The sequence below is a fragment of the Contarinia nasturtii genome, unplaced genomic scaffold, assembly GCF_009176525.2.
Source record: "Contarinia nasturtii isolate CC-2019 unplaced genomic scaffold, AAFC_CNas_1.1 Cnas_scaffold_285, whole genome shotgun sequence".
In the NCBI taxonomy this organism is placed as follows: domain Eukaryota; kingdom Metazoa; phylum Arthropoda; class Insecta; order Diptera; family Cecidomyiidae; genus Contarinia; species Contarinia nasturtii.
The window spans coordinates 5323136-5346876 of NW_022197640.1; the positions used below are offsets into that span (position 1 = coordinate 5323136).

Genomic DNA, 23741 nt, shown 5'->3' on the forward strand with positions numbered 1-23741 from the left:
TGACAGCGACAGACAATACAAACGGAATCACAAAATCGCTTTATGTAGCCACTACATGTATAATTACTGTTGTTAAATCAATTTATTTGTTGGACACTGTTGTTATGTTTATCGTGAATTTAGACATCTGTATCTGTATCATTCAATACATGAAGCCATTCAAAATAAACTTTATCAAATCTACAGCTTTATTTATCATAATCAGTCAAATACCATTTGAAGGATTATCAAAATGTTGGTGCATGCTTATTCAACGCCATCATTGGTTCGCCATCTCTTCCATCCTTTATGTTAAATTGTATGGATAGTTACCGGATTTTTAGGAAGTTCAGTTTGAAACCGATACCAAATACTCAAATTGGATGTGAATTTCTAAAATAATCGTCCGTAATCGATTTAAAAAAGCAGCCTGTTTCATTTTCTGATGGTGAGGTGCCGTCATAGCTGGGCAGACTGAAAAAATCAGGGGGGATTGGGGGAGCAATTTCCCCAAAAACTCCTAGCAAAATAGGAAATTTTCAGCTATGATCCAAAAACCCTAGCAAAATGAGAAAAATTCTATCCAAAATCATGAATTTTGTAAAGGGGTAACGCAAAAATTTGATGTCGCAGGAGGGGGTAGTCCCCCCTCCCCTTGTCTGCCCAGCCGTACGGGTGCCGTATCTCATTTATTAAATAAAGCAATATTCACAAGAAATATTTGTATGAATGAAACGTTTTTTTGTTTGTTGATTTAAAACAAAATGCAGAAAACTAAAATATACATTCGCCCAAAAGTCGAACAAAATAAACATTTATGGACTCAATTTTTTTTAAGCAGTTTCTCATTTCACTCATATATTTGATGCTTTTTGTTTTTTCCATACATCATTTGCTGTGATTAATGCGAGAGAAAAAACTCAAACAACCCCTCAAATCGATAAATATGTGGATTTATTTTTAATATTTGACGTATAATATTCCGGTTAAAAAGTAATGTCATGAATAATTAAGGTTGCAGAAATATGACTATTATGTTCCGAAAATATACACCGAAACGTACAAACATTCATGTATGCAGATTATTGTTACTAAACTAAATACTTTTGGCTTGTGTCGAATTTCGTTCCAAATTAATTATGAAGGGTTAGATACAATTTTCTCGAATTTGATAAATCTTTCTCGTTTGAATGAAATTCGCACATTTTCACCACATTCAGAAAGTATATATCCCAACCGAATCTTGAAATAATATCTAAATAAACATATTCAAGCAATTTACTGACATGTTTTAGGAGGGTGTGTCACTGAACCAAAATCTACACCCACGAAATGTTCTTTTTTTGTGATTCTTCAAAATCTCCATTCGAGTGGTGCATTTATTTTCTTCCAAAATTCAAAGTGTCGATCATCAAGTGGAATCAAATAAAAGAAATATTTTTTTTTTTATCAAAATACAAAAGAAAAACTCTTTTTTTTCTTGATTGATTGCTAATCGAATCATTGAACATCTCATTAAAATCGGCATTCATTGATGAATGCATGTGTATCCTTTTTGGAATGAAAAACAAATAAAAGAAAAGTTACAACTCATAAAATACCACTTTCCAGTATTTTTACAACGGAATAAATCTCACGAGAAAACAAATACGTATGACGTAACAATCACAAATAAAAAAAGATCTTTGATGAAAATGTGACAGAATTGAGATGATAGAACGAGGGAACGGCGAATAAAATGAACGGATAAAATTGGTTTAGTAATGGAATAGTTGCAAATAAAATTATTGCTATACGTAAAAAGCAATCGAAACGGATAAAAAAAAGCCGAAAATGGCAGTAATAACATAAAAAAAACCGGAGCTCGAACTGTCTTTTTTTGAGAATGCGTGAATTAAATCTATGTTGGGCAATTTCAACTCATCTTAAGCAGATCATTTATGTATTACGTGCACGTATGCAAGGGTAAGTACAGACATATTGGCTGGTTGACTAGCACCCAGATTCCTCTTCACAATTGATTTCAATCATATTCAAAATGTCTGGCGTGCTGGTTCACTATTTTCCCTTTTCTATGTGATACTTGGCCGCGTCAAGCGGGAAAAAGATCGAAATGATTCGAAATAAAAGAACGGAAAACATTACAACAAAATCCAACACATACAACGCACACAAGAGAAACACAAACCAATCGATACGAACAAAACATTTTCACATGCTACCGAATTGAATGAATTGTGATGAAAGTTGTATATGCGAATGTGTGCGATTTTCATCTCAATACTCCGATCGAAATCTATTGGATAGATAAACAAAAACGCATCATCATTTATTTCAGTCAATCGAACGGGTGGTTTATTCCTTCATTCTGTTTTTGTCAACATCATATTGCGTGAATGTGAATGTAAATACACATAAAATTGAATGAAAAGGAAGATGTAAACCATAATTGGTCCTTTATATTTGTGGATATTTGAGAGAAAACCGAACCGAAAAAAAAAACAAAAAGAAGAAGAAGAAGAAAAAAGCTGCAACTGTTGTGAAACGAATATAAATGTGTATGAAATGTTCGAGTCAATCAATTTAAAAGCCAGCATTCACTTTGGCAGAAATGTTTGTTTACATTGCATATCAACGCTGGCATAAGCTAAATTGCACTAATGTTAAATAGCAATCGCTTCTTTCAATACATGAATAATTCAACACCGCACCGCCTGCCGTATTATATGTTTTTGGCAAGTTTAGGCATTGTTCTCAACCTTACCGGTAACAACATAACATGTTTATATATATAGTATATAATTTTGTGGTTCGTGGTAATCGGCTCTGCGGGGCAAAATAGCATCGAATTGAATGCGGTTTCGCATTTTAAGCGGATGGCCGACGTCAACAAAAATCCATTGAACACAACATCGGTTTCAACGAAAAATCGACGTTATTAATCGAAAATGATGTAATTGTGACCGCGGGCTCACTTAGCCACTTTATTATTTCACGTACATCAGGTGCAGACTTCATCATACCAGATGGTTTTTGTGTTGATTTCAAACTTCCCTAACAAATATTTTATGATTAAATGATGGACACAAAGTTTCTTTCTGCCCTTTTTTTATTGATCATCAATTTGTACAGCATAGATAAGTTTTGATCTCAATTGGCCATAATTTCATGTCATAATTTACCGGCTTTTGCCAGCACTTTCACATCTAACATTAACAACAATATTTCTCTTTTTAGCAACGAAAATGCTACACCAATTTTAACTGTTGTGCGTTACAAGCATATATGTTAAAAGCAAAAAATTGCGCAGAACAAAAGCTTGAAAATAATTTCATTTCACTGATAATATGCACATATGGAGATATTTTAACGCCATATTGCCACTGTGACCGTGGTAGATATTGTGTCTGTTTATAATTACGAGTCATAATTTGTGACCTAAAAAAAGCAAAAGTTGGTATTGTCAACTGCCAACTACCATTACATACATGTTTGCGTTGCTTGAATTTCAAATGAATTTCCTCATAAGTACCCCAAGTAAAAGCACTCTCTTTAATAGAGAATTTGAATCAATTTTTAAGAGAATTTTAGCCGAATTTTGAAAACATGCTGACACATGCAAATTGAAATATCAAACTTTTTTTGAAATTAAATAAATCTGTATCGACCTCAAAAACGTTGATTGTCGAAGAAGCGAAATTGAATGTGTTTTTCATTTAGAAAGCTGTCAAAGTTGTGATCGAAGTTAAGTCATGTCCCACCCACGTATGTTTTACAAGAAAAAAAACATGTTATACAGTAAGTATGAAGAAGAACAACAACAATATCCCGAGCATAACACGTTTATTGTAAGAATCGTAAAAGTGATACAATAATATGTCCAGCATTCGAGAAATGTGTATAAAAACCGAATTTTATTTCTACCAATAAAGTTGTTTGGCAATTATTGTTCCAAAATATGAGCTCGTCCGCACTGGGCGTAGGTTGTTCGAAGACAAATGAGTTCCAATGAAATGGATAACCGTAAACAACCAAATAAAACACACACACACAAATAACATGCAATACAGATTTTCAACACCGCTCGTTAATTTCACAGACGCTATTATATATATTTTAATCGAGCCATTTTATGCTCAGAACACATTCATAAATATGATGTTATTATTGCTGTTGATGTTTTTTTTTCCTCTGAACATTTGGAAGGAAAGTTGATCGTTTATGGTGTATCGTATAACGTTTTGGGCGAAATTCCCTGTTCCCGACCAATAAACGGATTTTAATTATATCCTTATGTTGAAAAGTCAAGAGTATTCAGTGAAACATTCATCTTTTGTATCGTGCGCCTCTAGGGGGGAGACACAGGCTTTAGTATTGCTAAGTTTTCTTAGTTTTTTTAGTAAATTGCATATAACGTGTACATTGGCAGGACCTAATAAGTCCTAATTTTTCTCTGTTTTTTTAGTTTTCTAGTTTGTGTCTACCCCCTAGGTGCGCCTACTATCAAGTGAAATGTTAATTTCATTTTTCAGTATTGATTTGCCTATATAATATCTAATAATACTATAAATATAACATTTTTGCGTGCAATCACACCATCAACAATATAAACACAGTAAATTATATTTCATGAAATGTTGGAAATAACCATCGTTGAAACGCACGCTCGTGTTCTCCATATCAACATGAATAATCAACTTGGACAATCCTCTTTAATCCAATGTACATTTATAAAATTATGACTACTAGTACGTAGATAATGTAATGAATATTTGTTAGATATGGCATAAACAAATTGTAGTACATTGAGAGCTCGGAACAAGATTGATTGTAACCATAAACTGTATGGTTCTTCTTGTCAAGATGCCGCCACCTCGCTTATTTTTGCTTGCGCACTTTTTTCCCGTTTTGGTTGTTGTTTTTTTGTTTGTTTGTTTATTATGAAGTTTTATAAATGAAACATTCCATTAGTATGACAACATCTCTATACAGTGGGTAATGTGTTTTCTATGGAACTCTTTTCACACATAAACAAACAATGAAAAGTGGTTCTATTTATTTATTGTTTCGTGGAGTTGAAAAACAATAATATTGACACGGGACACGCAATTCACAATAATCATAGGTCATGAGCTTTACTAGTGTTCTGATGAAATAAAACCACCTTTAAGTAAATAAAGTGAGACCACTACAATATCAGAATAAACCGTAATGTACACTTTTTCCTCACCATAACAATTCCGGTTTCAATTTTAATTTAATAAAAATATATTTCATTGGTTTTGTGCTACCTCATTGTGTGGAGAATGCACATTTTGTGAACGAGTTTGTAATGAACATTGGCATTCGGTTTGATGACCTTTATAACATTATAAGAATATTTCCAGTTTGAAATCTCAATAAATAATTCCACGATTGTCAGTTGGACATCGTTTAAATTAATTATGTCATTATTCACAAATCTTTCAAAAAAAAAACATTTGCGGCCGAAGTACCAACTTCTGATCAACGCTACTACATATTTGCCAATGTAAAATAGTTTGAAGTTTAGTCGACGTAGTTATGACATGCTCAATAGCATTGAAAATCCGATCGAGATAAGTGTGAAGGAGCCATTATGTGCAAGTTCAAATTAATGCAAATCTTCAAATTTGAATACGCTTAAAGAGTTGACTATAAACTACATCCAATGAAGAACAACTAGTGAATCATTTTTGTTTTATGATTTGTCAAAAAAATGATCTTACTTAAAATTACAATAACAAGATGATAATCATATTTATGCATGTACTTTTCGGTTCCAATAGTGAAAACGAAGAAAAAAAATATTGCCTTTTGGCGTCTGCTTCGAAACCTTCGCCACACTTCATAAGAAGTTCGAAACAAACGTATATAAAAGAAGGGCGTCCAAAAGAGAGGGCAGGGGTGGGCGCTTGCCTCCCTTATGCTAATGTCCTCGTTTCTCATTTGTTTCGCCCCCCCCTAGACCAAGTTCTGTGGACGCCCTGTATAACAGTATCTATCGTGTGAATTAAGCACATTTTTCAAAAATATTACTTCTTTAATTACCAGACAGACAATCGAAAAGCTCACTGCTACCGTGTGTCAATGGCAACACCTACACTATTTTCGCTTTAGTTCAACGATCGTTGGAATTTATGATACGAACGAATACGGTAACAAACTAATAATACACCAATAGCATTTCCAGTAACAATATAACTGTTACGAACCAATAAACAACCAAAACGTGATGTACATATGATAGTTTAATCTAATATAAAAGCACACTTTGATTGTGGATGGTGTGAGAAGCGAATGGTTTTGAATTTCTTTTCTTTCAAAGTTTTATAAATTTCAGAAAGAAAAGAAAAAAACATTCCAAGAAAATGTACATGCGAACGGTTGAATTGTGAGGAAAATGCAATTCTAAAACGTTGCAGTCTATCCAAGATGAAATTTTATTTCTTAAAATCATTTTATAGTCGGAAAATGTTCACTTTGAAACATCGTCGAGAAAATATTGGCAAATATATGATTCACTCTCTATTTTTGTTGTTGACAAAATGTGGCGACAGACTAGTTCAACTACTTTTTACAATAAAGAAAACAAAAATCTATCACAAAAAAAATTGCATTATCAAACTTGGACGAATTGACAAACTAATATTGAAAGTTACTCTTTTATGAATAGCATTCAAATAAGAAATATGTATGCTTGAATTGAATTCATCTAACAAATAAAAGAAGTTAGAAAAATATATGTATGTAGCAAAACAATCAATATAATAGTGTTTCCAACGCCGAAGTATGAAGTGTACTTTTAACACTGACTATTCAAGAGGCAAACAGCGCATACACACTGCAACACTTCAAAGAAATGCAAAACGAAGACGACGATGTAAAAAGAAATGCTCAAGACCTCGATGCTGATGTTGATGATGGCAATAAAGAAAAATTTATGTATCACTCGGAACAGGAAATGTTTGCATCCATTTTTAAGACGTAGTGGTTTTTTTTTGAATTTACACTTTTCCACATTATACTTAACAGAATTTAGTTGAAAAATGCATAACATTCAACATGGCTTCGAGAGAGAAAGAAATTGCATGAATAAACAAAACACATAAAACTTTTCGTTCTTTTGACTTCTGAAAAATAAAATACCATGTATCTAAGTTTCATCAAGTAAAAGTTTATAAAACCAACCGACACAAACGAAGTGAAAGTGTTCCCAAAATACAATGTGAATGTATGTTCCCATGTTGAAATCATTTTTTTTGATAATTCAAGTTCATAATATATAGTGCACGCAGTGTAAAGGCGTTTTTTTTTTTCTGTTTTTTCTCTTAATACCAAAAATAAGCATACGAATAGTTGAAAAGCGTAGGGAACAATGTCTGAACAGTTCACGTATAAGAAATGGTGTATCGAAAATTTTGTCGAGATGTCGATACTCGATACTAGATATATTGGACAAAACAAAAGCATAATGAAAATTGCAGACAAAGAGCTGGAGAATGTATTGATCCAAAATATAATAACGGATAAATAAAATTATCAAACACTTTCACCGGATGAACAACACACGTAGACATATGCACACATATGTTGTATCAACACATTTCATGCCACTATTTACTATATGCTTATTGTTTACATGAGTCGAGTTGAGATGCGCTCCGACAAAATAACTCAATATTGCGAGCTGAATAAAAGCAAATTTAATTTTGATTCATTGCACACATATAGCTCATAGTCCACATATAGATTGCAAACAAGTACGGTTTGCTTCTTTATTCCAAGAATTCACTTAAGAGCAACTGCAGTTGAACGGTTCAACTTGAACTCTTAATAGAATAGAACAGTCGCATGCAGCATTTTAGCTACACAGAACTCCAATTATGAATAATCGATTGAAAATAATAAGCTATAGATATGACAATATTTTCGAAATATATGGGGTAACCCCATTGGGGTTCCATTTTATGCAAAGTTTTAACATAATTTCGACATTTATCCAAATACTTCTGTGGCTGATACTTCATACAATAGACTTAGAATTCAACGAAAATTCTATATCTCTGCTTAAAAAAATGTCGATCAAAATTCTGCTATTTCGTAAAGTTGGAACATAGAACTTGACTTCAAATAAAAACTATTCTTTAAATTGCGTTGTCTGCAGAGCTAGGCATTTTGTATTGTCGCTAGTTCGTTTGTTGAAATACGAACGAACGATCGATCACAAAAAAGTACTATTTCCACTTACGAACTGCCTAGCTCTGGCTGTGTTTGAAGCTATAAAAAAGAAAATATGGATTCACAATCATTATCATGGTGTCATTGTTTAGGCTAATAAAGTGAGTCGTTCGTTGTCAGTCTATTGCTCAATTCCCATGCGATTAATAATGAGAAAAAGTACATGTTCTCCGTTTCATCAAATCGTATAAAAAATCGGAGTACACAAAAAAAGTTGCAATTTTCATTCAAATGTTTGTCGTATACAAATTGCGTTTTTTCTGTTTTGAATGCAGCCATTTTAAATGTGGCAATTTGTTCATTTGAAATCCACATTTAATTTTCTGCTTGGACACCATTTTACACTTTAAGAATTTGTTAATTTACACAATTTTTGTTGTTGCTCCTCTGAGATTGATTCTCTGCATGCTGGATTTCAAAACAGTGTGCATCATTCATGATGAATGAAATTAAAAAAAAAAAAAAAAACAATTGAACTTGAGACACCAAACTAGGTCAACTGAGACGCATAAAATTTGCCATATATGAGGTGTATGAAAATAAATCTCGAATCGGATATCATTTAACCGACACGCTATTTTTACATTTAGCAAGACGGTTTACCCCTGCTAAAAGTTGCCATTGTTGACATTCCACTTAAAAGCAACAATAAACAATCATTTATATACATCAAGTCAAAAAGTGTATGTGGTGTAGGTGTTTTGTTTTCTATATTTTTTTTCGCTTGCTTTGCTTTGTTTTGCCATTGCTTTTATCTCGAAATTATCCTACCATTCGCGCATATATGGTTGAGAGATATGAAAACAAAGCGAAAACAATACAAAACACTTAAACGCAACAACAATGAAGATAATAAACAGCACAAAGACCTATACCGTCGTATACATGTATGCCATAATAATATATTTACATCTAAAAATGTATCCATTTATAAAAGCAAACGGAATAAAACCACAGGATCTTTTAAGCATTTGATGAGTGGCACATCTTAGCAGCATCAAAAGTGCAATACACACTATTTTCAAACATGCACATCGCACTCATTTTTAATCGCTTTTACATTTCGTGCACAATTACATTTACACTATATGCGTCATCGTATGTGTGTGAATGCCTTTGCATTCATTTTTTCCTTTTTATAATGAAGAAGACAGGAAGCATAGCTTACGCCCTTTTCAGCGTACAAACACAGCTCAGGGATATTTAATTCATTTTCAATGTCCGAAAAGCAAAGAAAAACAAAAATATGAAAATATCATGGTCATGCAACAATGAGCTTCACAGCTTTTCGTTGAGTGCTGCCTGATTTCGCTGGAGAGTAATACCGAAAAATTATTGCATACCATAAACGTTGCAGCTGCTTTAATTGCTAGTTAATTTACAGTGTTTTTTCCTTTGCTCTTCACTGCTTTACATTCACAGCTAATGAATTCTTATTAGTTCTTGAACATGAAGCAAGAAGAAGTAGATGAAAAAAGCCATTGCTTATGCCAAGCTCCGTTTTAAAAATGTAAATGAAGAAACTTTTCCGGATTGAATAATTTAAGGGAAAAATTGGAATGACCCAATTGGTTATTTGTTTTTGTAACTTCCATTTCTGATAAATTTTCATTTAAAATTTCAATACAATCGAATTAATGCAAATGTTAAGCCGGAAAATATGTACGGAAATATATTTGTATTATTTGTTACATGGTCGCTATTTTTTCCAGGGCTGATTGGGGTTCACTTAGTCGCGCTCAATCATAAACATTCAGATAAATGTCACAAAAAATTGGCACACCGGTAATTTTTCTCACTTGGGTGATAAATGGCCTGCGTTTTCTAAGTACGTTTGTTATGTTTTATTATACAGGGAACGGCAGTGAGTGGATTTGAGCATACGGTGAGCCGACAATATGTGCCCCGATAAAAATAATAAATAAACACAAAAAGAGAGAAAGTGGTAATATGGAGGGCGGATGAATGTCGATTGTGTGCTTATTCGAAACACTACCGGTACTGCAGTTGCTTAACCTTCTGGGAATTTTGTTTCCGTTCATAAAACATAAAATAGAGAATTGAAGCTTAGTATGTTACAATCAAATATCGTTAACATACGAATTGTGCGTCATAATTTATCCAAACAATACACAATGTTTAAATTGTAAAACTGTCCTTGTTCGCACAATACTCTCACAGAGTAAACAATGCGCGGTAAATTATTCAGAAACATATTGAGTTCAAAAACTTGATAAATGGAACGCTTTAAACAACCACTTCATATTTAAAAAAAAAAAATTATTATTATTATTCATGGTTGATGTAGAACTCAAATCTAATTACAGTAAAAAAATGGTGCCTTCAAAATTCCTCCTTTGCACGTACTATCATACAGACAATATATTGAACTAACTGGTCAGTTGAGCTGACAGTACGTTAGCCAGCTAAATGGACTCAAACAATAGAAGTTATTGTTATAATGAACAATCACTTCTATTAAAAAAAGAAAAGTGATTCATCATTAAAACAATAACGTCTATTGTTTTAGCCCATTTAGCTGGCTAACGTACTGTCAGCTCAACTGACCAGTTAATTCAATATATTGCCTGCTATCATATTACTTCCAAAGAACGAAAACTCTTTTCTTTTTAACTACAGAAAACTGTGAACCCGAATTTCTAAACAGTGAAGCAGAAGGAACAAAGATAAACAAAAAAAAACAAACAAACATATTTTCAAGATCGGTTTTATTAATGGTTTTTATTTGTGTCATCGTCAACGACTGTTGCCATTGACAACCCCAATGGTATAAATAATTTAATTCATTCCGGCACTTCATCCCATTGCACCACTTTTTACGGGTGAAAAGAAAAAATCATTTCAATTGTCGCACTGGCAATTGGTCAATTGTCAAGTAAGTGGGCAAATTAGGAAATGAAATGATGATTCATTTCGCCTTGTTGTTATTGTTGATGTTGTCGATAATGGCAACGGCAACAGCAACAGCAGCGGCAACAGTGGTGGTGTCTGTAACGTAAGCAATATCAATGTTGGCACTTGAATCATTGTCGTTGATGTTTGGCGTGACCGTTGCTTGCGATGAATGTGTTGCTGACTTAATTGAAGTGGGATTTAGCACAGTTTCTTGAGTTAGACGATAAATAATGGGTTGTACATCGATATTTGGTTTTTCTACAGAATGTGTCTAGTTAGTGTTTTAAAAAAAGAAGCAGACAAATGAATTTATTCGGATAAAACATTAAAACACTCGAACCAAATGGATTCGATTCAAATTTGTTTTCTGTATGTGAAGGTAGAAATGATTTAACGCAAACCTTGTTCGATTTCAGTTGTTTGATTGCATGCAGCAAACGGCATAATTGCCTCGGTATGATTGGTGTTTGATGATAGGCACGACGGAAATTGTCATTGGTCAGGCCATAAATAATGGGATTTATAGCCGCATTCAAATACAAACAACAATATGAAAAACAAAATAGAATATAGAATATACCACCATCATCATCCACTTGATTCATTTCGGATTTTTCCAGTAATTTTGATCGCTTAAACATAAACACCGTAAACGGAATGTGCAATAGAATAAATACACTCACAAGAATGAACAGCATTCGGGCAACTTTTGTTTTATACGAAATGGTAATTGAATTCTCGTGCTTTAACACTTTTTGTTCATATCGATCCAGCTGAAATGTGAACACAAAATATTTTATTTTGTGAAACAGTTTTCGTATGAAAAATCACATATTTTCTATGATAAATGCGATTTTCATATAATACCTTCCAAAAAATTGCTGAATAACATATTATCATCACAATGAGAGGACATAACACCAACAGAATTAAAATAATGTGCCAGTAAATGGGCAGGATTATCATATTCTCAACGCAAAATTGTTCAACAAAATTTTTCCATTTTCGCTCCTGGATTTTGCCGTTCCATGAAATAAGAGACAATTTTGTGAAATTGAGAGCCGGAACAAAATCAAAAGGATACAAAGATTATACCATATAATTACGGTAAACCGCAAAAGGAATTGAAGTTGTTAAGCCCACCATCCATGTAAAAAGCATGGTCATCTTAGCACCACGCATTGTTATACGCTTTTCCATTGGCAACACGATGGCTGTTAAACGATCATAACTAACTACGCACAGACTTAATACAGATGTTAGCAGGAATGTAACTAAAATCAAGCAAAAAAATTAAAACAAACCATTTTATGAATTTAATGAAAAAGATTTTGTTTAATGTTTGTTTGTTTAATAATGAGCAATTGTCGTTTGAAAAAAAAAAAGAACCTTGTATAAAAGCGCCAATTTTGCATCCAATCGGCCCGAGGATGAAATTTTGAAATAAATCAAAGCATATTAATAGCACCGGTGAAACGAGTAGCATTAATGTATCGGCCACTATCATATTCGATAGAATGTAATTCGTTGGCGTGTGCAATGCACGATTTTTGATAATAATATTCAATAGTAAAACATTCATAGCAACACCGCAAAATATAATTGGCACCAAAACTAGTAATTTGCATACAATTTCATTTGTTGGTTTAACGAACCAAATTTCACGTGGAAAGTCATATTTAGCGTAATCGACCTTTTTGAATCGAAGATTAAAAGAAAAAAAATGAATCATTAAATAAACCAATATTTCATCAAAATAAAAACAAACCCCGGAATTATTTGAGGTTGATGCCATTTTTACACTTTAATCCTTTAAAAATGGAACGTAAACGGCGAATAAAAACTCTTTCACAGGATCTACTTGCTTAAACAATAAATGAACAACGATGTTTCACTTTGATGTGCTTTTACCTATATGAATCAACACACGAAGCGTACCGACAGGTCATAATTCTAGTCAGTTCGAAAACCAGTGATAAGAAGTTAACGTTCGACACACACCACACAACATAAAAATAACACCACAAAATCGAAAAAACATTTGCATTTTGATAAGTTAATTGAAAATGATGGCTACAATTAATTCTTATTATGAACTCATTCCACTTGATCTAGGGGCAGAGCAGTACTAGAATAATGATTTTTGTTTAAAGTAATTCTATGGTGTGAGTAGTAATCCATATTAATCCGCAGTAATACACACTTGTGTAAATTCTAACAGCAGTGCAATGACATTTCATGTGTACGATGTGTATTACATTTGTTAGGAATGAAGCGATCGTCGTATATTGCGGATTGAAACAATTTATTCGATATTTATTAAATTAAATTCGATATTTTCCATTTTTTAACAATAAAATGTCTCATCCGAAATATACTGCGATCGCTTTATGCCTAGCAAATGTCATACACAACTTACACATGAAACGTCATTGCATTGCTGTTAGAATTTACGTAAGTGTGTATTACTATGGATTAATATGGATTACTACTCACAACATAGAATTACTTAAAACAAAAATGATTATTCTAGTACTGCTCTGCCCCTAGCACTTGATGGATAATAAATTGCCATCGGTTGATTTTATAGCCATTGCAAGTAAAATATGACACACCAGTGTGGAAAGAGGTGGTGCCTGAAGAACTCTGAATACAAAAGGCGAACTGATTCGAAACTTTTCATTAAATTATATTTATCGCCACATTCGCATCGAAAGTGTAAATACATAGATTACTCATCGGCCACAGACATACGCGTAGTCTAATCTCTCTTTTTCTCTCTCTCATGATTCGGTTCTTTTACTTGTTTGAGCCACAAATACATGCACCCACTTTCAAACATGGTGTCCAAACAGAAACTCTGTTCGCTGTCCAATGCTATGGAGATATCGAGAAGAATATCGATTGGTTAAAATAACCATCATTGTCGACACTAACAATTTTACAAAGAAAGTAAAAAATTACGATTTATATTGAACTTGAAACAGTAAAATATATTTTATATTATTTTATACGTTTGTTTGTGTGAAAAGAATGCCATCGCATGGATGTGCTTTTTACACTTTATTTTTTGCAAAATACACATGAGAGTGCCTCTCTTTGTGTTATCCAACTTCAATACGACGTAATCGGCGAACAAATGATTCGTGGACATTTTCTGTTCTTTTTTTAGTGAAGACTAAAGTGAAGACTGTATTTAGTGAAGACTGTGTCCCGGCGTCAGTTCAAAAAGCTTTTATGTTGTGAAACATTGAACAAATTTTCACATTTCATTTTCTCACAACAAAATTCATGTGTTAAAAATGCGCCAAATCAAATGAATATAGAACATAAGGAAAGAATGCCGAATGTTAACTAAAATTGATGTCAATTCCATTGCCCAATATTTTGTGGAAGGAAAAACTTGAGATTATTGCATATGGGAGTAGCAAGAAAAACGTCATAAATTGACCCTTTGAATTAAATAAATACCGTTGACAGAGACTTATAACTCCATCATATGGGGGGTGGGGGGTGCAAATATAAATGGAAAAAGGAAAACAAACTTTCAAAGTATTTGACGCTGTTAACACTTCGACTTTCAATGACGATTGTTGACTGTTACCATGTGCATGTATTAGAAATTGCAAACAGACGATGGCGGTAAATGATTCGTGCAAATAGATGAGTGCATAAAGAGAACAGTGTCAAGTCGGGTGAGGGAGAAAGAGAGCATTAAAAAAAATAAACACAAAGTCATATAAAGTTGACGCGTGTGTATTTTTTTATGTACGCGGAACACAAGAAAACGAGGAATAGAAATAAAAAAATAACGCTGCTTGCAAACCATGACAAGATGACGAAAGTGTGATCACAAAAAAATGACACAAAAAAGTGGAAAGAGGGCTCTGCAAAACATAAAAAAAAAAAATAACAAAAACTGTTAACCAACTAACACCAACAACAGCAAGAGTTAGGAAAATGGTTTTTCATATTTCTGCTATTTGGGTTTGAATGAGATGAATGAATAATTTTTCTATCGTTTTTATATATGATTTGATATTATTATAGCGAAACAAAAGCCAAGCTAAAAAAAATATTCAGCGTATTCGCAGCTCAAAAGCATGTTGGCATTTTTTTACAAATCTGTTTATCTTGCGCTTCGCTTCAATTCATCGTTGTTTGTTTCCACTTGTATCCACACACACACAGTGTGTCTATGCACACTTCTTGACCACGTCACATTAAATTGCAGTTCGTCATCATGTGTCTGACAATATTTGCGAGCGCAATGTTTAAGCCTGAAAGCGCATCGCGTACGCATTGTCGTTCAAACTACTTCTCTCATCGTCGTCGTTTTTGCCTGCTGTTCTTTAGCTCTTAACCATGTTTAATATGGCATAAGCACGCTTCGGAAAGTTTGGCGACGTTGAAAATGTGAAAGTGGTGCAAACATAAATTTAACAAAAGAGAAATTGTTTGTTGTGCAAAAAAAAATTGTTTTTATTTGTGTTCCACCATGAACAATAGCAAAGAAAAACAAAAAACTTGAGAAACTTATCGATGAGAATATAAAATATCGAAAATAAAAGGGCTGCTCCTTATTCAATTTACACGTATTCCGTGCTTACATTTTGGATTTTGTTGTTCTTCTAATTCTTCTATTCCATCGATTTTATTATAACAATTTTCCAAAGTGAAAACTTGCATTCGGTTCAAATGAATGAGATTTATAATTTCTTTTTTAATTTACTTCATGGCGGCAACAACATCCTTTTCGTGTTACATGTTCAATTATAAAAAATGTGAAATGTATTAAGTCATTAACATGCACATCCTCCACAGTGTTTGCATTCTGTATTGTTCATTTCACTGAAATATTTGAATTGTTATTCGACGTCAACTGTGAGCGCAAAAGCTTTCATGTAAAACTTTTTTTTCCCTTCATTTTTGTATGCGTATTCTTACTTTCGTAGACGTGTGCTGTTTGTATGAACGATGAATTTTAGCCATTTATTCTTGAGCTTCTTGTTGTTGGTGTTAATTTTATTCGGATTCCTTTCTTGCTTGATTCAGGCAACATGTCTCTTTTTCTCTGTATTTAGTTCAACTCCGTGATTTTTTTCGAAGTTGGCTGGTGCTACCTTTTATTTCGATTTAGCTTTGGGCTATATATGCATACCATGAGATCGTTCACATTTTCCGTAATACATGTAGTAGATATTGCCTTGGTGAACATTAATAAATACCATTACCTGTGCAACGATTGTATAGTCTTACATTTCGTTTGGCTTAAGCAGTCAATTCTAGTCTCTCTCCCTTTCTCTCTGTTCTTTATCTTTATCATTGAATAAAAATCAACTATAAGACTGTAACATTTCTGCCAAGTCAGGTAAAAATGTTGTTGTTTGACTTTTTACCACCAGTTTCATTCTTTTGATGCATACAAATGGCTTAAAGGAAACCGTTCGAAAAGCACACGACGAAAAAAAAACATAAGCAAATGCGAAAAAGAGATCTTTAAAAAGAATAGAGCGCGCGACGCGGTACAGCTATAGATAGATTTATGTATGTATTGTCCTGAGTTTGTCGTGCTTTGTTGTTTTTGTTGTTGTTATTGTTGTATTCAATTCTTAACGATTGTAAATTTAATATTCTGAAAATTTTCTAAAGTTTGAGCGAATTGCGGCACGAATGATGATGGTGACAACGGTACCAACATTTTCAGTTTCAATTTTGTCGTTCGTCGTTTGAATAAGTCATATTCCATTATTTCGCACCGCCGCGTATGTGTCGGCATTTCATAAAGATGTGAAAATGAGCGGCGACAAAATTACACACTGTTGTTGCAATTTCCGCCATATCAAACCATCCAGCAATCCAAGAAATGGTATGGTATCGATGTTGATTCTAGTTCTAGATGATATTATTCAAATTACAGGAATATAGTTGATTATGTGTCTCCACGTCGAATATCAATTATTATAGAGTTTGTACATTTCATTGATAGTTAAGATGTAGCATGTGAAGCAATTTTCGGAATTGACTTAACGCCGAATGAAGTGAACATTTTGCTATTCATTACTTTCATTCAACTGATGCGAATCCAGCGCGCATATTTGAAAAGAGATGGGCTGTCTACACGACACGCATTGTATACGAGGCGCGTATGAGTGTGTATGTTTAACGTTTAGTTCATTAAAAGCACATAATTATATTTCGATCTGTTTTAAATGGAATTAACTTGATGTTTCAACTCCACATTAAATAATGATTTTATATGAAAACATGTGATGATTGCTACAATGTTATCGCACATAGATTTTATTCGACGGGAAAATGATGTGATTTTTTCATGAAAGAGAAGGGCTAAAAGGTTTTAATTTACAGTGAAGCAATCAAATGGTGGAACATTTTTTATGGTGTTAAAATTCATGACGTAAAAATATCGTTTAGAGGAATTGGAGTCTAGTCGTTTCGTAAAAGACCACACACCGAAAGGTACAATCGGTCTATAAATGATTGTTGTTGTTGTTGTAAAAATATCCCCCAATTCGTACCAATTCGTATAATGAAACTATTTCTTGGTTCTGGAGATTTTACTGTAAATTCATTATCCTTTATTTACATTATTTTTTTTCATCGCTTTTTAATTCGATTTACGCCTACAGGCATAAATATAATAATATTATATTCCAAAAAATATTGAAATTAGAAATTCAGTAACGCCTAACCAAACATCAAAACAAATTAACTGCATAGTTGAAAGCATGGTTTGGACAAGTAAAGCTCATTTGATTAATATGTATCTCTTATACAGACATTTGGACGTGAGAAGAGCTATAAATTGCATTAGAATCACTCTAATCATAGGGAAACGACGATGGAACTTTTTTTCATTTTTTTTTTTTTTTTTGTTATATTAACTTAATTATCCGTTTTTATTGACCTTGAATGTTAAAAATGGGATTTCATTTTGTCTTTACTAATTCTTCTACCTCTTTTGTCTTGGAATCTTATTGAGATGTATTGTCTTTGTCTTGTTACTTTGACTGATAAGAGACCAAATTTTGTAGCAAACAAATATGAAAAAAGCGAGAAAAAAAACATAGAATCAACACACCCAATGAATAGGCAAAAACCCAACAGAATGGAAAATACCAATAGAGCTGTATGTGTTCTCGATTTTTTGCTGGTTGATGTAGAAATTCATCGGTAATTTTTCTCGCCTTATCAATTCGTACACCATGGTGTCTCTCTCTGTGTGTTTGTGACACATTTTCACTTTTCATAACAGTGCACGGAGAAAAACAATGAAATGAATAATTCATTACATCAACTGAAACGGATGCATTAAGCAGTATTTGACCTATCTCTTCACACACTTAACGCAATTTCGTGCGACGTATTGAGTTGAGTCACTATTCTTTTCGGATGAATGGTAGAGTATGAAATTCGGTTTATATTTGGATTGTTTTTTTTTCGTTGGTGGTTAGGGGGTCAACTTGATATTATTTCGATCATAAATTTGATGAGACGATAAACGATACAAACATCGAACTCATAATCGACACCAACGGGGGACCGATGACAAACAAACACATACAAAATAACTTCTATAAGTGAGAATTTAATCGGCATAAATTGAACTAAATTCAATATCCGATTATTACTATTATTATTAACACACAAGCGAAGAAATGAAGAAAAGAAATTGTATTTGGACTTACCGTTCCTTTCGCTGTTGGCGCTTCTTTTTGAAAGCCTTTTTTACACGTAGTATTAGGAATGCAGCACGATCGATAGACAATGATGGTGTACCTTTTTTCTCGTCACTTTTTTCCGCTTTCTCATTTTTATCACCTTTATCGTACGTCTTCTTCGTTGTGCCATCGTTCATATTTTGACCCTCTAGGGTCTGACGAACGCAAGCGCCAAGTGAATTCACTGTTACAGTTACTCAATTAATTATGATTATTTTCCTCGTTCGAATTTATTTGTCAATGCATGCTTTTAGCAACACTATTCGCGATTTGATTGAATAAATACTTGGGTAATGAACTTATTTTTTTTTTACACGACAAACAAGATTCAATCGATCTTCAACACTCGCCCGTAGTTGTTTTTATTTCGCAAAGTTTATTTTGGTTGTGGTTCGTTGTCAGTAATCTGTCTGTTCCGAACTTTCCGGATTGCATAAATTTAATGGTATTGTCAAGATGTTAGTATAAATGTTTAATGTTTAAATGTAAATGCTTCAAAATTCAAATGAAACACATTTGAATGTTTAACTGATAAAATGAATTATTTGATTTATGGGATAAAATTCAAATGGGATTGCGTTGGTTAATTTTTTCTGTTCGATTGGATTGTTAGGTAACTCAATTTAATTAAATTCGATTAATGGTCACTTTAAATGAATTGATGGGTTGCGTTTTTTTTAAACACCTCATCCACCCAAACTAATTGACATAGTGGAATCTACCAAATTATTCGGAGCTTGATTTTCAATACTATATTCCGGATTTACCAACCAATATAAAATCATTTCGAAAACTAAATAATTCGCGCATGAATGGCGCATTTAAAAAAACCTCATTTTCCGCACCAATTCACGAGTTTATACGCATAATGAAAGTTTACGATGCAATCCATATTATCGTGCAAAGCATAACATATTTTTTTATGATTATTCGGCTTAAGGAAACGTGTTTGCGCCATACCGGGTGTCAGCCACAACGGGTGTCAGCTTCAACACACTGCTTAATATTCTAGTCTGATTTTGTTTTAAAGAAAATTTCAAAAATGGTTTTTCTTATAAGAGACACCCGGTTGAATGCAATCACATAATTGTAAACCTTTGAGGCGACCATAAGTTATTTATGAGAGTGGTTTTTCTAGGCATAGAATAGACATTTTATCTAAATTGTAACGATGATATCAAATGTGATCCACTCAAACGACATCATCATCCGAATATATGTTCTATATTCTAGGGGGTATACACCAAATCCAAACAAGTAAATCTTTACAAAAAATAGAATCTTTTTAAATTGCAACTTAATTGGAAATATTTCAAATAATTTTGAATCACAGCTTGATAGTTCGTGTGAAACTTTGCAATAAATCTAACTGTCGATGTTTGCTTTAGTGTCATATGAAATAATTCATTAGGTTAAAGAAGAAAAACTAAATATTTATTTTGGTATTTTACAAAGCACTAGTCAATTCGAATCAATTCAAATCACAATGTATCACACGAATCGTGTCTACCCCTATGTGCAGTTTTTCTTTATTATAAAAAACAATTTTTTTTTGAATATAAGTAAATCAGCTAAAAAAATATAAGTGAAATTATTGTTTTTGTATTGCCACCGGAGAATTTATGCTTCTTTTTTATTTATCTTCATTCAATTCCACGTTGACTGTATGCTGGGAGCCAATTTGAAATTCATGTGTTTCATTTGTTATATATCTACAATGAGATCAATGTTGCTCATCATGTTTACGGTGTGGATGATATCATAGACGAAGAAGCCGAAAATCCACATCTACACGCATCCATTTTGAATACAACGATAAAGATAAGAAAATCCAACCAAAACATCATAAACTCATATATTTTTGTTTAGGTTTTTGTAACGCTTTTAATGTCACTTTTGGATGTTTTGACATTTGACGAAGAATTACCATTAGGTTTTCAATGGAAAATTAATCCATTAAAAAATACATTTTTCACTTTGGTTTTGAGATGAAGAAAGTTATATGCATATACAAATCAACCGTCTACTGCCGCCTACGCTTATGCGTATCAGGTATATTCCCGATTGACATGGGAAAATGTGTATCGGAATTACAATTGACATCGTTTGTTTGTTGATTGTTTTTGGTCGAACGACAGTAACCTGAAACGCATTTTCAATTATTTCCATCTACCGATATCACAATAGTGATTTTATTGAATTTATATGGATGAATGATGCATAATTTAGCAACGAATGGACAACATATCACAATCAGAATATATTTGACTGATGGTAATCGACTACGTCCATTGAAAAAGGACATATAAACTATGAGAAAGAAAACATTTAACGATGAAATAGTAAAAGAATTAAACTTTTATTTGCATTTTGTATATTATTTTGTATTATAAATACAATAGCATTACGAAGGGGGGAGAGATCCGCCTTTGCTGCTATCATTGTCTATTGTTTGTCATTGCATACATTTGTGTAGTAGTCGCTCACTCCTCATTTCCGCCGAACTCCCTTCTTCCTTTCTTTGCGTCGTTTGTCACGCATATTTGAGTTATCTAAAGCTAGACATTAAAGAAACAAGCATTCAGCCTATTTGTGAATTTTGTCTCTTTTTTGACTTGTGTGCACATGGTTTTTTTGCACTTGTTCAAGAAATACAACAGATGCGTATCTACTTTTGTAGCTCAAAAAAAAAAAAAAAAACAGATGCGTATGTGATTTCGATCTTTTTGCAAGCGTTAGTTGTTATGTGTCTTTTTGTTTGACTCATTGAGTTCAGTTATTTGCTGCTGTAAATTGCGTATGCGTCTTTTGTTTTTCGCATGTTTTTTTGGCTTGAATGAGCTTATGGTTGAATTCAGTCTGTGATGACTTAAAAGATGTGATATTGGTATTTCGTTCAGATAAAAGACACCGATTGTATCTTGAAATTTTATCGGTAATCTTGACCAAACACTAGATGTCATTTAAAGAGTTTTGTGAAACGATTCAATTTTGGCAGTCATACCTTTTTTTTATTGTCTCATTCATTTGAATTGCAAACGAATACGGTGTTTAACCCAGAGAAAATAAATCATTCTAAAGAATTCAAACTTCAAATACAGTTGGATCTTGACTAACATTGTGACCATTACTATAAATCTTATTCACAAAGCTCCTCACAATTCGGATACAAAATTTATCTCGAAATGGATATAGCAAAATCTTATGATTATGGCACAAACATTTGACCAAATCTAATCGCTATAAAATATGCCGATTTTCTTGTCGATTTTCTCCCTCTTTCTCCCAAGAGTCAATTTTGCGTTGGAACTTTTTCGAATCTACTATAAAATAGTTGAATGTTATATGTCTATGGCCATAAATCAGATTGATAAAGTCATTTTTTCTATTTCATCATTTCACTTCTTTAATTCATTTGGGATTCGTTTTATTCAGTTAGGAAAACTTTATTATCGATGATATTCAGCGTCACTAAATTACGATTACCAATTTCAACTAATATTCAGTCTTCGGTCATATTTCTGAATTACTTGTGTTCATCGAAATTATTGGACCGTTCGTAACTATGACCGGTTGTCATTTGGTAAGCATAGAAAACCACAAATCTAAATTGGTCAAGCTTTAAGCTTTTGGGTATTGATCCATTTGAAATATTCTCGTTCGTTCTAACTTTCAGAGGTGGTCGTCATCAAATCAATACAAATATAATTAAATTTGTCTATATACTCTCTCGTTCGGTATTTTCATTTTCGGGCATCATTCACTAATGCTATTCATTCGACAAATGTAATTCGTGTAAAAAAAAATTAAATAAATACGAAGTCATGGGTTTTAATATCTTTATGTTGATGAATAGACCAATTGGTTGTGTGCTTGAAATCGATTGCGGTGTTGGAAAGCCTTATGCGAAATAGATTGTTTTGGCGCTATTACTTTTCACTTCATCATTTTGCCATGCACGTTCGATTTGTGAGCATTTTCTTTATAGCTTGTGGAAAAAATATTGGAAATAGCCAACAAATTGATTTTGATTTATTTGATTTGCTTTATGCCCGTTTCATCTACCGCATCAACTTTAAATCGAATTGCATGTTGTATGCTTTGGTGGTAAACCTTTTTTATGTGAATTTGATTGAAAATTCGTTTTATTTGAAAACACGTGAGCATTCTTAATTCACTTGAATGAAGACAAAAAATGAGCGTGCTCACTGCATTATACTTAACGCACATGCAGGAATATTGAGAGAGAGAGAAAGAGAGGGGTGGCAACTACTATGCTGAATTCATGCCCAATCTGCATATATAGACACTGGTTATATATTCTGTTTACTTGTGAGAATGAAATCGTAATGAACATTTATCGTTTTGGCTTTGGCCTTTTTGAACATTGAACATTGCATTATACATAGATTCGACTGAATTTCTTTGATTCATTCATTTCGAACAATTTATTCAATTAGAATTTTTTCGGATATAGTTTTATTATTATTGAAAGTATGGTATACTAAATGGTATTCAACGCAAATGGTCGTCAATGCGGCGCTACTAACGCATCGCTACCAATTTAACCGATTATTAGAAAATGTCGCAGAAATATTCACAACCATTCGCTTAACGATGGTTTTCTTTTTAAATAAATATCATTGTGACACTGAGAGGATGGCATTAATAAGTTAAATTGTCGATTGTTCTTTGGACAGTTTTGAAAAGAGTTGCATATCCACCTATCTAAAAGCAAAACGAATGACTATTGGATAAACACGTTGAAAGTATAAATGAAATAAAGATAGAGAGAGATAGAGAGAGAGAGAGAGAGAGAGAGAGAGAGAGAGAGAGAGAGAGAGA

At 32.9% G+C, this 23741-nt stretch overlaps 2 protein-coding genes across 3 annotated transcripts in view; both read right to left on the reverse strand.

The window, feature by feature from the left end:
* Positions 1-23741, reverse strand: part of LOC116337694 — a 95737-nt gene that overhangs the window by 68830 nt on the left and 3166 nt on the right. For both annotated transcript variants that reach the window (XM_031762467.1, XM_031762466.1), the window contains exon 2: positions 18864-19316. In XM_031762467.1, the coding sequence (XP_031618327.1) occupies positions 18864-19033 (170 nt within the window). In that variant the 5' untranslated portion in view covers positions 19034-19316. The remainder of the gene's footprint in view (positions 1-18863; positions 19317-23741) is intronic.
* Positions 11052-13025, reverse strand: LOC116337697 (neuropeptide Y receptor type 1). Its single transcript, XM_031762472.1, has 6 exons — positions 12923-13025; positions 12544-12847; positions 12250-12428; positions 12022-12165; positions 11556-11927; positions 11052-11425 (listed from the first exon to the last, which is right to left on the reverse strand). Exons 1-6 carry the CDS (start codon positions 12947-12949, stop codon positions 11168-11170), a joined length of 1284 nt encoding a protein of 427 aa, XP_031618332.1. The 5' UTR covers positions 12950-13025; the 3' UTR covers positions 11052-11167.

Coding starts and splice junctions, on each gene's coding strand:
- LOC116337697 (XM_031762472.1), bottom strand. CDS start 12,949: ATGGCATCAACCTCAAATAATTCCGGG. Junction 12,848..12,922: donor CAACCTCAAATAATTCCGGG/GTTTGTTTTTAT, acceptor CGATTCAAAAAG/GTCGATTACGCTAAATATGA. Junction 12,166..12,249: donor CGGTTTACCGTAATTATATG/GTATAATCTTTG, acceptor GGCAAAATCCAG/GAGCGAAAATGGAAAAATTT.